Source organism: Triticum aestivum, chromosome 7A, assembly GCF_018294505.1.
Source record: "Triticum aestivum cultivar Chinese Spring chromosome 7A, IWGSC CS RefSeq v2.1, whole genome shotgun sequence".
Taxonomy (NCBI): Eukaryota; Viridiplantae; Streptophyta; class Magnoliopsida; order Poales; family Poaceae; genus Triticum; species Triticum aestivum.
Window position 1 is genome coordinate 551,283,822 of NC_057812.1, and position 17,018 is coordinate 551,300,839.

At 43.0% G+C, this 17,018-nt stretch overlaps 1 protein-coding gene across 1 annotated transcript; it reads right to left on the minus strand.

The window, feature by feature from the left end:
- Positions 1–6,678: 6,678 nt before the first annotated feature.
- On the minus strand, positions 6,679–8,763 carry LOC123148155 (uncharacterized protein At2g34160). Its single transcript, XM_044567519.1, has 5 exons — positions 8,472–8,763; positions 8,089–8,137; positions 7,223–7,285; positions 7,073–7,137; positions 6,679–6,980 (listed from the first exon to the last, which is right to left on the minus strand). The coding sequence occupies exons 1-5, from the start codon at positions 8,586–8,588 to the stop codon at positions 6,876–6,878; spliced, it is 399 nt and encodes a 132-aa protein (XP_044423454.1). The 5' UTR covers positions 8,589–8,763; the 3' UTR covers positions 6,679–6,875.
- Between the last annotated feature and the right edge of the window lie 8,255 nt (positions 8,764–17,018).

Here is a 17,018-nt window from a genome sequence, read left to right on the forward strand (position 1 = left end):
CTCTCTTAATCACCAGATCTTGGTTAATCTTGTTTTCTGGGCACACCATGCAGTCTTTATAGAGAACGACACATTGACCTTTAGAGAAAACACCAATGCAATGATCTTTACTCGATATGTTGGATTTCATGTTATCGCGGTTAGATGAATCTATGGGGATTATAGTGTTTTTTCAGGACTAGGAAACACAGCCTCCATTTGGTACTGTATTGAATTTTTTTCATAATTCAGAAACACCACCTTTGACTCAGTACCGATTTTTCAGCCTTTAGGCCAACCTGGATGGTTGTTTTCAAGACGAATACCTATGTAATATTTTAGAGCTTAAAATTTCGACCAAGGGACCAAAACGTGCATGGATCGCCGTTTTAGTTTTCTTTTTCACCCAATTTGTATTGAATACACATGCAAAATATTGGACCATGGTAGACCCCTGTTCTTTGCATCGAAAAGGGAGCAAAAAATGCGATGGAAGTAAAGGGGCACCTTTACTTTTACCATACATTTCCCACTACTCCCTCCATTCCAACGAGCAATAAAGATTTGAGTTGGTGGTCGTCCATAGTCAGGCCATGCAAAAGCATGACCCTAGCAAGTGGTCTATGCTGATACCCCGCCCCTCCACCCGCCATGGCAATGCAATTCAAAGATAATCACTCCTCTATGTCTCCATCCACCACCTCTGCATCGACATGCATGCTATGTCGTCCTCATGGCATGCTTTGTCACCACGCTCATGCTTGACGTCACCAACTTGGAGTGTGGTAGAGGCATGGTGGGTGTCATGACCTTCTCGAGTAGCGTCATTCGGACGTACGTTTTCTTAGCTAAATCTAGTGGCCATTGAGGACACAAGAGCTTGTATGTGGCAAGGGTCATGGCAACAACTTTTTCGAGGCCACAAGTGGTGAGTAGGGCCGGTCTGGCATTTTAAAGGTAACAGTGCAAACTTGGTACACTATAATAGAGTAAAGGAAGTACTTCCACAAATATATATTGCACATCATGAAAGTTATTATAAAGGTATAAATACCAGAAATATAATTTTAATTACCAAATAAGGTGAGACGAAAATGAATCGAAGACTAAATTGGTTGAATCACAATGTGATAGTTATCTAAAGAGTATGTGATACATGTACTCCAATGTAAACAATTGTTGAAGAAATGTGGTGATGCGTTAGCAAAGTCTCTCTTTTTCCGTTGGTATTGTGTGATGTAAATATATTTTAGAATGTATTAATGTATGTAGATGTATTGGTCCGTTATTTGAGATGAGCCATAGGCTGTGACACTTGTTTTCATTCTCCGGGGCCAGCCCTGCACTTGGCATATCTTGCGCTACTACCATGGTCTGTGGCGCATGATCCTCAGCATGCAACTGAGCCACCATCGGTGATGACCTTTGCATGCCCTTTTAAGTTGCTTGCTTGGGCAAGGTGTAGGATTATTTATGACATGAGTTATTTAAAAATGATTCACATGTTCTCTGAATTATCGACTGATTCAACAACATGGCTACGGTCCACCTACTCCTATATATACTTACACTCTCCTTAATAATGTGTTTTTTCTAAGCTTTCTTCTAGTAGCCCCTTCACTTGCTCATATTCAGGCATTGTTGTGGATGCCATAGAAGCACTGACAAGAAAATTTATGGAGTCTTCTGTGAAAACAATGTATATGCATTGTAACCGACCCAACCATATGTGCAACATCTCGATAAGTGAGAAGCTTCACTCTTGTGATAAGAAATGAGAGAGCTGGGTTGTCAGCAGCTTCGGTCTTGTGATAAGAAAATGGAAAATGCCAAAGACGAGCCATTCTTGTTGGGTGGAGCACGAACACTAAGCATTGATCCATCTTGTTTTCACAATGCTTCATAGATTTTCTTATGAACAAACAGGTAATATAAAATTTCCAACATTAAGAATGGTAATTCCTCTAGTATGTTCACCAGAATACATACGACATAGAACCACCCAAGCAACATAGCATGTAGTAGCGGGGCTATGTGCAGGCTAGAGGTCTTTTGCCCCCCTCCCCCCTCCCCCACCCCCAAGAAAACCATGTGCAATGAAAAACTCCTTGAATATGATATCGGTAGAGAAGACCTACAAATAAACATCTTAGTTGTTTGAACAATGCAAATGATAAGCATGAGTCTTTGGCTTCCGTTGAGATGTTATTCATCTACCAGACTTTATCAAAAGGCACTGGTATTATTGGTGGTGCCATCTTGGCTGGGAATCCATTTTATGCGGACGCCATAGGAACCTTCCTCTATCTCTTGTTTGTTTACTCACATGACTATTAGTTTAGGAGGTAAACGTTGAAACATTGGATGGTTTTCTCCTTGCAATGCCTTCATATATTGAACAATCGAACTTGGATTGCGTCCATGTGCATAAGAACTTAGAGAAGTTTGATGTGAACAACATTTTATTATGATCCTTACCAAGACAAAACATAGATGAGTACAAGAAAGCAGACAAAGCCATATATATAATGACCATTCTTGAAATTACTTCACTCAGCCCAGAGGGTCTTTGCCACAAGAAAAGATGAATAAATTGGCACAAAATATAGTAGCACAAAAATGGTCTCGTCTTGATTCTTGTCTTATCTGTCATCAAAAACCACAATAGGATACAAACGAGCAAAAATAATCAGAGCAAGGTCCGCCAGACTTGTGTCAGACACATGTGTGAGGTTACACTATAACTGACATAAAAAATTCCATTCGGATGGATATAGCTGGAGTAACGTGATTTTACTTTACAGGATGAAAATATCGAAGCCCGTTGATAAAATATTGGCATGTGTTTCGGCGAACAAGGAGATGACTCTCGGATAGAAGTAGCCATGAAAGAAAACATGTTGGTATTGAGGTATGTAGACAAGGCCATCGCTAGCGTTTCGGAGAGGCTCTAGTGCTGAGTACAGTGGGCCCAATGGCAATAATAGAATATATTATGTATTGCAACATAAATAATTATTGAAGAAATGTAATATGGTGTCATGAAGGGGGAGGGGGCCAAAGCCAAGCCTCCTGCAAAACAAAATTTAGTATTATGATTTATGTATGTCAATATATAGGGAGCTTATTTGAGGTGGGTATTGCTCAGTTGCACCTTTTGTCATGGGGATGGCATCAGTGGCTAGAGAAAAAATGGAGATAGCTTGGTCTAGCTTGAGGTGTTGCAGCAGGGAAGCTTCGAGTAGCTCGGTTGTTTACCTCTCAATGAAGGACATGAGTTCTTGGATTAGGTTGACCGGATCTGTTCATATCTTTGTTAGTAATGCAAAAAAGAGGATAATGATGTGGGGGTCATGGATTCTGTATAAGATATGTCTTTTTAATACAATGTCGTTGTTCTTAGGGACGAGGATTTGTGGCTCTCAGGTGCCACACACACCCCTATATGAACACAACACTAAAAAAATACCACAAAATTGTATTAAGCGAGTAATTGTCAGTCTGTGCTCGGTGGGGTCTTGTAACACTCTAAAACTCTATTCTCCTCATTTAATAGATGAAGCAAATCTTTTGCCTCCGTTTTGAAAAAAAACTGGGTGCCCAGTGTACACCCATGTTTAGTTTTGTGGGGAATGGGTGCCGTGTTCATATTGATAAAAGAGTCAAAAAAATCCTATGTATAAAAAAACTATTTGGATGGATCATATGTCGGACCATATTTCCTTTTCCACAGATATCATAGGCACCCATTCCTCACGAAACTAAACACCAGTGTACAATGGGCACCTAGGTTTGATATCCCCAAATTTCAGATTAAAAAAATTATTGGTAATTTTTCTAATGTTTATTCATATAGGGGTGTGTGGCACCTCGGAGCTCTAATGCATTTCCCTGTTCTTTAGTTGATAATGTATGCTGCACATAGTAAAGAATATGCTAGACCAAGTTATAAGTATTTGTTTTTTGAGAAACACATTTAAGATGCAGATTGTGCTGATGAATCAAGACTCACAAATAACTATGGTTGTTCATGTGCAAATTAGAACTACACATGTTGATTTTTAATGAATCACGAGGAGCTGGATCGCCGATCAATCGACAGTCCGAGAACTATGTTGGTATAGCTATAAAGATTTAAAAAAACGAAACATGAAGTGTGAGATTTAGAGCATCTCTAGCAGATCTTGTAAAATAGGCTGTCCGCTATAATAACCGCCGATATAGCGGATGGGGACGTATTTTTCGCCCGGAACAAATCTATAAAATTGGTCGTCCGCTAAATTATTTTGTGAGATCCTGCAAAGTCCGGGCTGATTTCATCATATCTACGGGTTCCCTCCCTCTTTTTGTCGGTTCCCTTATCTCTCCCGCGTCTTGGCACCAAGGAAATTTCACCTCACGCGCCCTTCCCTGCCGCCGCATCTCCCTGTCGTCTCTTGCTGACCCCAGCCATCCCGCGCCGTACAGTAGCTCTGTCACCCCCGCCGCACCTATTCCACCAATTTTGGAGGCCGAGGGTGCCCATTTTTCTCCGCAGACGAGCGGCCGCCACCAGCACCATGGTTCCGCCCCGGAGGTTGCTGCGCGGCCTTGTAGTGGGCGCATCCGGTTGGTTCCCATGCCGGTGAACCCCGGAATCGCCTGAGGGATAGCTGCGCGCGCCGGCGCCGCGGATTTGGATCGTGGTGAAGAAGGGGTTTGGCCGATTTGCTTCGGCCGACACCGGAGAAGAAAGCGGCGGCTCACTTGATTCCGGGAGGCGGAATTGCATTCGGGGAAGGTAAGTTCAATGCCCGGTGATTTGTTGATTCAATTTCGGCCTGCGAGATTTAGGAAAATTCATCACGTGCATTTCTTTTGTTAGATGGATTGGAGTTCGTCGTCGTCGTCGTCGTCAGATGATTCCGTGATAGAGAGAAGATTTTGGACAACGATGTCGACAACCTAGTGTTGTTGTAGCTCGTGAACAAATTTGAAAGGGGTCCGAAGAGAAAGCGTCATGGATCCAAGGTTGACCAGCTATGCATTCTGCCCAACCGATCTCTCAGTGACAAGATGCTTATGAAGGACTACTTCGCCAAGGTACCGACATATCCGGCTCACCTATTCTGTAGGCGGTATCGAACGTGTAGGCCTCTTTTCGTTTGCATCATTGAAGGTTGCGAGCAAAATTGTCGTCTTTTCACTCGTCGAAGGAATGCTGCCGGTTTGCTTGGCTTTAATACATATCAAAAAATATCGGCGGCGATGAGAGTGATTGCATATGGCGTTCCCGCCGACTATGCCGATGAATATCTTCGCATTGGAGAAGATGCCACTATCAAATGCGTGCAGGTGTTTGTGAAGACAATGGTTCGGGTTTTTGGCCCAGAGTATCTTCAAGCTCCAAATGAGGAGGACACAAAGAAGTTGATGGCGATGAACGAAGAATGTGGATGGTCGGGCATGCTTGGGAGTATTGATTGCATGCATTGGAGGTGGAAGAACTGCCCGATGGCTTGGGCAGGGCAATACATTGGACACAAACGTAAACCTACCAATGTGCTTGAAGCTGTGGCTTCACGCGATTTATGGATTTGGCATGCTTCTTTGGTTTGCCAGGGTCTCTCAATGATATCAATGTCCATCGTTCTCATCTTTATGCTCAGCTAGAGTGGAAAAGCTCCGGCTTGCAACTATACCATCAATGACCATGATTATACCATGGGGTACTATCTTGCCGACGGTATTTATCCTCCATGGTGAACATTTGTGAAGACCTCTCCATGGTGAACATTTATGAAGACCATCAGTGACCCCAAAACCAAGAAGCACGAAATTTTTGCCGAAGCACAAGAAACATGCCGAAAAGATATTGAGAGGGCATTTGTTGTGTTGCAAGCTTGGTTTTCCATTGTTTGAGGTCTCGCTCGATTCTAGGATAAGAAATCCCTCAAAAACATCATGGCCGCATGTGTAATTTTACACAATATGATCATCGAGGATGAGAGAAATTTGAACTTAAGAGTTTTATTATGATAATGTGGGTAGCCATGTGAAGCCTGGCAGGGACGCAGGTGAGATCACTGCATTTCTTGAGACATGCCGGAAGATTGAGAATAGTGCTTCACACTACCAGCTCCGCGATGATCTTGTTGAGCATAGTGGCAACTCTATGGGAGATTAGACTCCCATTTTAATTTTAATTTTATAAATTTCATATGTATTTGTGTGTGATTGAACAATTTATTGTTGTACTAATTATTAGAATTTGAACGGTTGTTGTAATGAAGATTGTTGTACTGTGAATTGCCTTTCGGATCATTTATATTCATACGTTTAATTTATATTATAATTCTGTTCGGTTGATATTGTTAAAAATCAAAAAGTTGTGAGGCTCAAGAAAATTTACGGTACCGCGAGGCCTTCGGCTCGGAACAGACCATGTAAACTCATCCCACAAATATTTTGCCAGGACCTGCTAGAGATGCTCTTAGGGGCTCGCGGAAGTTGGTCTTTTGAGGCATCTATCTATAGACCTTTTGTGCAAAACTCATAGGATATGACTTGCGTACAAGCAATAGTCTTTGGTTATGAGTTGAAACCCCGTGTCCAGTATCCCAAACAGATTCTAGAGATACGACTCCGAGTAGTATTGTGTCCGAGGGTTTCTTTCACAAGCGAGGCGTCAAAACAAGGTTAACAAACAGCACCAAATAATAAAACGAATAAAACACAAGGCATATCATTTGAGTGAACCAGAATACCATCGACATTAAACTACCACGGAGACGAAACAAATACAAAGAACTCTTTGGTTACACAAGTACCTATCTCTTGCTGGCCAAGAGAAGATAACACACAACCTAGCAGCAAGTACTAAATAAAAGCTACAACAGCCGGCTCAAGACAGTTTATTAGCCCTGCTCCTCGCCCTCCTCGGCGGCTGCGACTTCCCTCTCCTCCGCGGCGGCGGCCATCAGCTCGTCGAAGTTCTCCGTCTTGCCCAGCACTATTTCAATCTGGTGTAGAAACAGTTTAAAGGATCAGCAAACATTGGCATACCGTTGGAAAACACGGCTATCTTTCATGGGAATTGAGGAAGAAATCTAACCTTAGCCTTCTGCATCGGGCGGCCCCTTGATTCATCATTGACATCAACAGTGGATGTCATGATTTCTGCAAGAGATTTTATTTGATTTGAGTAACTAGAGAGAACGAAAATGCAAAGATGAATATACAAACAAGGAAACCTGAGTCTTACTCTTTTCAACAGCAAGGCCATTATTTTTCAGAATTTCGGCAACTGTCACCACAGTGGCGATAGCTGAAAGGATAGACAAGAGATTCATCAGTTGACATTTCAAGCACCATAACAAAGAATCAATGAGCAGAACGAAGGAGACAAATAAACTGGCATTTGATGGCTTTAACATCAAAGAGGATCAGACAAACAGCCGAAGGATGAATTAGTTTTGTGATGTTAAAATGAATGATACTTTGATCACATAATAAATTTCCAAAAATTTGGATTGACAAGAAAAGAACATAACAGCAGCCAAAGCAACACAGACAAGCTGGTAAAAAAGTACTCAAGTTCTTGGGTGTACTGCATAGTAGCCAAAGAGCATCCTGTACATGGATTTATAACGTAAATGAGCTCCTGTACATGGAGTAACTGGCAATTCTCAGCTGCATTTGAAAAGTTAACTGCATATCCGATGGTTTTAATATACAGCATCTCACATAAGAAATCAAGGCAACCCGATGGTTTGAAAGACATAATTAGTAAGACAGCACATGTAAGCGACAACACTGTTAAACATTAGTTTTAGAAGTCATTAGAATCGACTGACCCTTCCTAAGGACTTAGGAGAACACTAACCATCCATAAGTTGGGACAATCAGCATGAATGCTGAAAAATAAACTTGCACAATGACATCGCGAACAAGAACAACCACTGAATATTTTGGTCAAATCTAAAACTAAAACAAATCATGACGAGGTAGGCTTATATAATCGGTTCTAAGCTCATGAGCTCTTCATTGCAGAAGCACAGCAGCCATTACTAATCGCTAGTAGCCTGGTACCAGACAGTTGAAATAATCCTGAAGGGCAGAGGAGCTTACCCATGCCGAGAGCGGAGAGTTCCACCTCGTTATGCATCTGCATGTACCTCTGCAAAATCATCGCCACAACAGCATTAGCTTCCGATTTCACAACAAAAACACGCAAAAAAAAAAACATCACAAAACTAAATCTATGCCCCGAAATAAACCGCATAGACCAGCGGAAACGCAGACTCAACAACAGAAAGTGCACAGAGCGAATCTAATCCCAGCACAGGCGTTCTAAAACTAAACTAAACGCAGGAATCAACAGAAAAACAAGATGGGGAGGACTTTCCAAGGGTTTTAGACCGGACCCCGGTGCGGATCAAAGCCCTCCCCGAATACCCGGGCGGAACAAACAAGCCGAGATCGAAGGGGCGGGGAGAGGAAATGGGATTCACCTTGGCGAGGTTGACATAGAAGAAGAGCGGCTTCTTCGTGTTGGAGACCTGGATCCGGTTCTTCTTGTGCGGCTCCGTGACGGCCAGGTTCTTGACCCCCTCCGTCACCTCCTCCATCTCGCTCCTCCTCCTCCTCGGCCCGAAACCCTAGCTCGCGAGAGCGCCGACGCAAACCCTCCGCCGCCGCCGCCGCCGCGCGAGCACCAGACCAGGGAAATAACTCGAAGCCTGGGGACCGGAACGCAAGAAAAATAAATATCGGGATTCCGCGGCGAGATCCTGTGGGTCGGCTGGGTTGGGTTATATGGACGGGAGCAGCGACTTCGAGTTGGGTTCCACCACCAACTCGGGCTCCGAGTCCTGCGGGCTGCGCCTATCCATGAGAAGGGTTGTCCCGGGCCTGGCCCAAGTTCGGCTTTCCCTTTCTTATTTCCTTTTATTTTCTGGTTCGTTTTTCTTTCTGTTTCTCTCCATTTTCTTATGGGTTTTTATCATTTATGCCACCGATAGTGTCCCACTACTCAGTTTTGCCACGAGAAATTTCAACCGCTCAAAAATTCCATCGCTTCATTAGACACATACTCAAAAATGCCACTAGACATCATTATTGTGATCTCAAATCTCTTTTGCCATGTTATAATGACATAAATACCTATGGACCAACATGCCAGCTCTCCCTCTATCTCACTAAAATAAAGTGTGGGGCCTACTTGATCCGGACATCGTTCTTATTTTTCTGTAAAATTATTTGCTTGATTACTCCTGACAAGTGGGGCCACACTTATCATTGTGAGATAGAGAGGACTGACATGTGGGTCTAGGCTTATTCCTGTCATATAACATGGTCAACGGGTTTGAAGTGAAAATAACAATGTCTAATGGCATTTTTGAGCAAATATTCTAACGGAGCGATGGCATTTTTTAGATATCTAATGTCATTTTTGAGCAAGCATCTCATCGTATCAATGGCATTTTTGAGCAAGCATCTCATGTATCAATGGCATTTTTTAGTAGTTATAACTTCTAATGGTAAAATTAAGTAGTGAGACACAACTAGTGACATAAACGATAAAACACTTTTCTTATTCGTCTTTTTAATAAAAAAATATTTTCACCTTTGTAAATTACAGTTTTGGATTACGTATTTATTTATTTTGGTTATCTTAATCCTGATGCTTGAATGAAATCATATGCATAATTATGAATTTGAAGCTACCACCACAGGAGAGTGTCCTGTCCTACAACATGTAAACACATGCTAAGATATCTAAAAACAAGGATGGTCCTACCCCGAAATTGCGTAGAATATATTATATTCTCATTGTTCGTCAATAATTAATGCAATATACATGGTTTAAAAAATTCTTACTTTCATCTCCAATGGCTAGAGAATTCACCACCGTCATAAACCCCCAAAATGTTCCTATAAAATCTCTTCTTTGGTATTGCCTATCATCATTCCTTCACATAGTTATATACCCCCCCCCCCCCCACCCAACACCCTCTGCTTCCCTTACGTAGGGTAATGTAGATGTGTAGACAAGCAAGTGCATCATAGATGATAACCAAGCATCAAATAGAACGAAGAAAGGAAGGGGGTGGATACTTTTTTTAAGAGAAGCATTCCATGGCTTCCGCAGATGTAAGTAAAAGGTACAACGATGATGAAGAAAATGAGGAGCAAACCAATGATGTGGTGTATCATACTTTTTTGAGAGTGAAGTGCATCCTAGGTCCTTGAACTATTTCGATGGTGTCACATAGGTCCTCAAACTATGAAAAGTGTCATCTAGGTCCTAAAAAAATCTTTCAAGTGTAATAAGTGTGTATATATGTGACACCTCTGAAATAGTTCAAGGGCCTACATGACACCTTTGAAATAGTTCGAGGACCTATGTGTTGGGGAACGTAGCAGAAATTCAAAATTTTCTACGCATCACCAAGATCAATCTATGGAGTAATCTATCAACGAGGGGAAGGAGAGTGCATCTACATACCCTTGTAGATCGCTAAGCGGAAGCGTTCAAGTGAACGGGGTTGATGGAGTCGTACTCGTCTTGATTCAAATCACCAGAGATCCTAGTGCCGAACGGACGGCACCTCCGCGTTCAACACATGTGCAGCCCGGTGACGTCTCCTACGCCTTGATCCAGCAAGGGGAGAAGGAGAGGTTGGGAAAGACTCCATCCAGCAGCAGCACGATGGCGTGGTGGTGGTGGAGGAGCGTGGCAATCCTGCAGGGCTTCGCCAAGCACCGCGGGAGAGGAGGAGGGAGAGAGGCAGGGCTGCGCCATGGAGAGGTCAAAACTCATCTGTTGTCAGCCCCAAAGTCCTCAAGTATATATAGGGGAGAGGGAGGGGGGTGCTCCCCCTTTAGGGTTTCCACCCCAAGGGGTGCGGCAGCCCCAAACCCATCTAGGGTGGCGGCCAAGGGGGGGAGAGGGGAAACTTGCCCCCCAAGCTAGGTGGAGGCGCCCCCTCCCCAAACCCTAGGTGCCTTGGGCCCTTGTGGGGGGGCGCACCAGCCCACCTGGGGCTGGTCCCCTCCCACACTTGGCCCATGCAGCCCTCCGGGGCTGGTGGCCCCACTTGGTGGACCACCGGGACCCTCCCGGTGGTCCCGGTACATTACCGATAAAACCCGAAACTTTTCCGGCGACCAAAACAGGACTTCCCATATATAAATCTTTACCTCTGGACCATTCCGGAACTCCTCGTGACGTCCAGGATCTCATCCGGGACTCCGAACAACATTCGGTAACCACGTATATCTATTCCCTATAACCCTAGCGTCATCGATCCTTAAGTGTGTAGACCCTACGGGTTCGGGAACCATGCAGACATGACCGAGACAACTCTCCGGCCAATAACCAACAACGGGATCTGGATACCCATGTTGGCTCCCACATGTTCCATGATGATCTCATCGGATGAACCACGATGTCAAGGATTCAATCAATCCCGTATACAATTCCCTTTGTCTAGCGGTACGATACTTGCCCGAGATTCGATCGTCGGTATCCCGATACCTTGTTCAATCTCGTTACCGGCAAGTCTCTTTACTCGTTCCGTAACACATCATCCCGTGATCAACTCCTTGGTCACATTGTGCACATTATGATGATGTCCTACCGAGTGGGCCCAGAGATACCTCTCCGTTTACACGGAGTGACAAATCCCAGTCTCGATTCATGCCAACCCAACAGACACTTTCGGCGATACCTGTAGTGAACCTTTATAGCCACCCAGTTACGTTGTGATGTTTGGTACACCCACAGCATTCCTACGGTATCCGGGAGTTGCACAATCTCATGGTCTAAGGAAATGATACTTGACATTAGAAAAGCTTTAGCATACGAACTACACGATCTTTGTGCTAGGCTTAGGATTGGGTCTTGTCCATCACATCATTCTCCTAATGATGTGATCAACGACATCCAATGTCCATGGTCAGGAAACCGTAACCATCTATTGATCAACGAGCTAGTCAACTAGAGGCTTACTAGGGACATGGTGTTGTCTATGTATCCACACATGTATCTGAGTTTCCTATCAATACAATTCTAGCATGGATAATAAACGATTATCATGAACAATGAAATATAATATAATAATAACTAATTTATTATTGCCTCTAGGGCATATTTCCAACAGTCTCCCACTTGCACTAGAGTCAATAATCTAGTTCACATCGCCATGTGATTAACACTCACAGGTCACATCGCCATGTGACCAACATCCAAGAGTCTACTAGACTCAGTGATCTAGTTCACATCACTATGTGATAAACACTCAAAGAGTTCTGGGTTTGATCATGTTATGCTTGTGAGAGAGGTTGTAGTCAACGGGTCTTGCCATATTCAGATCCCTATGTATTTCGCAAAACTTTATCATCGTAGATGCTGCTACCACGTTCCACTTGGAGCTATTCCAAATTGTTGCTCCATTATACGTATCCGGTATCTCTACTCAGAGCTATCCGGATAGGTGTTAAGCTTGCATCGACGTAACTCTTTACGTCGAACTCTTTATCACCTCCATAACCGAGAAACATTTCCTTATTCCTCTAAGGATAATTTTGACCGCTATCTGGTGATCTACTCCTAGATCACCTTTGTACCCTCTTGCCAGACATGTGGCAAGGCACACATCAGGTGCGGTACTTCAGCATGGCATACCGTATAGAGCCTATGACAAAAGCATAGGGGACGACCTTCGTCCTTTCTCTTTCTTATGCCGTGGTCAATGCTTTGAGTCTTACTCAACTTCACACCTTACAACTCAGGTAAGAACCCCTTCTTTGACTGATCTATTTTGAACTCTTCAAAAACATGTCAAGGTGTGCGTTCTTTGAAAGTATCATCAGGCGTCTTGATCTATTTCTATAGATCTTGATGCCCAATATGTAAGCAGCTTTATCCAGGTCTTCCTTTGAAAATCACTCTTCAAACAACCGTTTATGCTTTCCAGAAATTCTACATTATTTCAGATCAACAATATGTCATCCACATATACTTATCAGAAATATTGTAGTGCTCCCACTCACTTTCTTGTAAATACAAGTTTCTAGCAAACATTGTATAAACCTAAAAGCTTTGATCACTCCATCAAAACATATATTCCGATTCCGAGATGCTTGCTCTAGTCCATAGAAGGATTGCTGGAGCCAGCATACCTTTTAGCATCCTTAGGATCGACAAAACCTTTTATTGTATCACATACAACTTTTCTTACGAAAACTGGTAAGAAAACTTGTTTTGACATCCATCTGTAAGATTTCATAATCGAAAAATACAGCTAATGCTATCATGATTCCGACGGACTTAAGCATCGCTACGGGTGAGAAATTCTCATCGTAGTCAACTCCTTGAACTTGTGAAAAGACTCTTTCCCACAAGTCGAGCTTCATAGACGGTAACATTACCGCCCACGTCCGTCTTCTTCTTAAAGATCCATTTATCTCAATGGCTTGCCGATCATCGGGCAAGTCCACCAAAGTCCATACTTTGTTCTGATATATGGATCCTATCTCGGATTTCATGGCTTCTAACCATTTGTCGGAATACGGGCCCACCATCGCTTCTCCATAGCTCGTAGGTTCATTGTTGTCTAACAACATGATATCTAAGATAGGATTACCGTACCACTTAGGAGTAGTACATATCCTTGTCGACCTACGAGGTTCGATAGCAACTTGATCCGAAGCTTCATGATCACTATCATTAACTTCCTATTCAACAGACGTAGGCGCCACAGAAAACATCTTTCTGTGTTGCATCACTCTCTGGTTGAAGTAAAGGTTCGACAACCTCATCAAGTTCTATCTTCCTCCCACTCAATTCTTTCGAGAGAAACTCCTTCTCGAGAAAGGACCCGTTCTTAGCGACAAACAATTTGCCCTCGGATCTGAGATAGAAGGTATACCCTACTATCACCTTTGGGTATCCTATGAAGATGTGTTTGTCTGCTTTGGGTTCGAGCTTCTCCGGCTGAAGCCTTAAGCATCGCAGCCCCAAACATTAAGAAACGACAACTTTGGTTTCTTGCCAAACCAATGTTCATACGACGCCGTCTCAACGGACTTAGATGGTGTTCTATCTAAAGTGAATGCAGCTGTCTCTAACGCATAACCTCAAAATGAAAACGGTAGATTGATAAGAGACATCATAGATCGCACCATATCTCATAAGGTTCGATTACGACGTCCGGACACATCATAACTCAGTGGTGTTCCAGGTGGTTTCAACTGTGAAACAATTCCACAATGTCTTAAGTGATTGCCAAACTCATAACTCAGATATTCTCATTGATCAGATCATAGGAATTTGATATTCTTGTTATGATGATTCTTAACTTCACTTTAAAATCGCTTGAACTTTTCAAACGTTTCAGACTTGTGCTTCATTAAGTAAATATACCTATATCTACTCAAATCGTCAGTGAAGATGAGAAAATAGCGATATCCACCGCACGCTTCAATTCTCATTGGATCACATGCATCAGCATGTATGATTTCCAACAAGTCACTTGCCCGTTTCATTGTACCTGAAAGCGGGGTCTTAGTCATCCTGCCCATGAGGCATGGCTCGCATGTGTCAAGCGATTCAAAATCAAGTGACTCCAAACATCCATCGACATGGAGTTTCTTCATGCATCTTACGCCAATATGACCTAAGCGGCAGTGCCACGAGAAAGTGGTACTATCATTATTAACTCTACATCTTTTGGCGTGAACATGTGTATTACCACGACCGAGATTCAATGAACCATTCACATAGGGTGCATGACCATGAAAGGTATCATTCATGTAAACAGAATAACCATTATTCTCTAACTTAAATGAATGACCGTATTGCAATGAACATGATCTAATCATATTCATGCTCAACGTAGACACCTGATAACATTTATCTAGGTTCAATACTAATCCCGAAGGCAGATGGAGCGTGCGATGGTGATCTCATCAACTTTGGAAACACTTCCAACACACATCGTCACCTCGCCCTCAGCCAGTCTCCGTTTAGTCCGTAGCTTTTGCTTCAAGTCACCAATAATAGTAACTGAACCGGTATCCAATACCCAGGTGCTACCAGGAGTACTAGTGAGGTACACATTAATAACACGTATATACTTTGTTGAAGTTGCCAGCCTTCTTATCTACCATGCATTTGGGGTAATTCCGCTACCAGTGACCGTTCCCCTTACAATAGAAGCACTTAGTCTCGGGTTTGGGTTCAACCTTGGGTTCCTTCACTGGAGCGGCAACTGGTTTGCCATCCATGAAGTTTCCCTTCTAGCCCTTGCCCTTCTTGAAACCAGTGGTCTTGTTAAACCATCAACACTTGATGCTCCTTCTTGATTTCTACCTTTGCGGTCTTAAGCACCGCGAACAGCTCCGGGATCAACTCCATCCCTTGCATGTCATAGTTCATCACGAAGATCTAGTAGCTTAGTGATAGTGGCTAGAGAACTCTATCAATCACTATCTTATCTGGAAGTTTAACTCCCACTTGATTTAAGTGATTGTAGCACCCAGACATTCTGAGCACATGCTCACTAGCTGAGCTATTCTCCTCCATCTTGTTGGCAAAAGAACTTGTCAGAGGTCTCACACCTCTCAACACGGGCATGAGCCTGAAATCCCAATTTCAGCTCTTGGAACATCTCATATGTTCTATGGCGTTCAAAACGTCATTGGAATCCCGATTCTAAGCCGTAAAGTATGGTGCACTAAACTATCAAGTAGTCATCAGGATGTGTCTGTCAGGTGTTCACAACATCCACAGACGACGTTGTAGGGGTTTGCACATCGAGCGGTGCATCAAAGACGTAAGCCTTCTGTGTAGCAGTGAGGACACTCCTCGGACTACGGACCTAGTCCGCATCAGTGCTTACAATATCTTTCAACTTGGTCTTTCTCTAGGAACGTATTGAAACAGGGAGCTACAACATGAGCTATTTATCTACAACATATTTGCAAAGACAATTTAGACTATGTTCATGATAATTGAGTTCATTTAATGAACTCCCACTCAGATAGACATCCCTCTAGTCATCTAAGTGAAACATGATCCGAGTCAACTAGGCCGTGTCCGATCATCACGTGAGACGGACTAGTCAACATCGGTGAACATCTTCATGTTGATCGTATCTTCTATACGACTCATGCTCGACCTTTCGGTCTTCCGTGTTCCGAGGCCATGTCTGTACATGCTAGGCTCGTCAAGTCAACCTAAGTGTTTTTGCTGTGTAAATCTGGCTTACACCCGTTGTATTCGAACGTTAGAATCTATCACACCCGATCATCACGTGGTGCTTCGAAACAACGAACCTTCGCAACGGTGCACAGTTAGGGGGAACACCTTTCTTGAAATTTTAGTGAGGGATCATCTTATTTAAGCTACCGTCGTTCTAAGCAAATAAGATGTAAAACATGATAAACATCACATGCAATCAAATAGTGACATGATATGGCCAATATCATTTTGCTCCTTTTGATCTCCATCTTCGGGGCTCCATGATCATCGTTGTCACCGGCATGACACCATGATCTCCATCATCATGATCTCCATCATCGTGTCTTCTTGAAGTTGTCTCGTCATCTATTACTTCTACTACTATGGCTAACGCTTTAGCAATAAAGTAAAGTAATTACATGACGTTTATGTTGACACGCAGGTCATAAATAAATTAAGACAACTCCTATGGCTCCTGCCGGTTGTCATACTCATCGACATGCAAGTCGTGATTCCTATTACAAGAACATGATCAATCTCATACATCACATATATCATTCATCACATCCTTTTGGCCATATCACATCACAAGGCATATGCTGCAAAAACAAGTTAGACGTCCTCTAATTGTTGTTGCAAGTTTTTACGTGGCTGCTATAGGTTTCTAGCAAGAACGTTTCTTACCTACGCCAAAACCACAACGTGATATGCCAATTTCTATTTACCCTTCATAAGGACCCTTTTCATCGAATCCGATCCGACTAAAGTGGGAGAGACAGACACCCGCTAGCCACCTTATGCAACTAGTGCA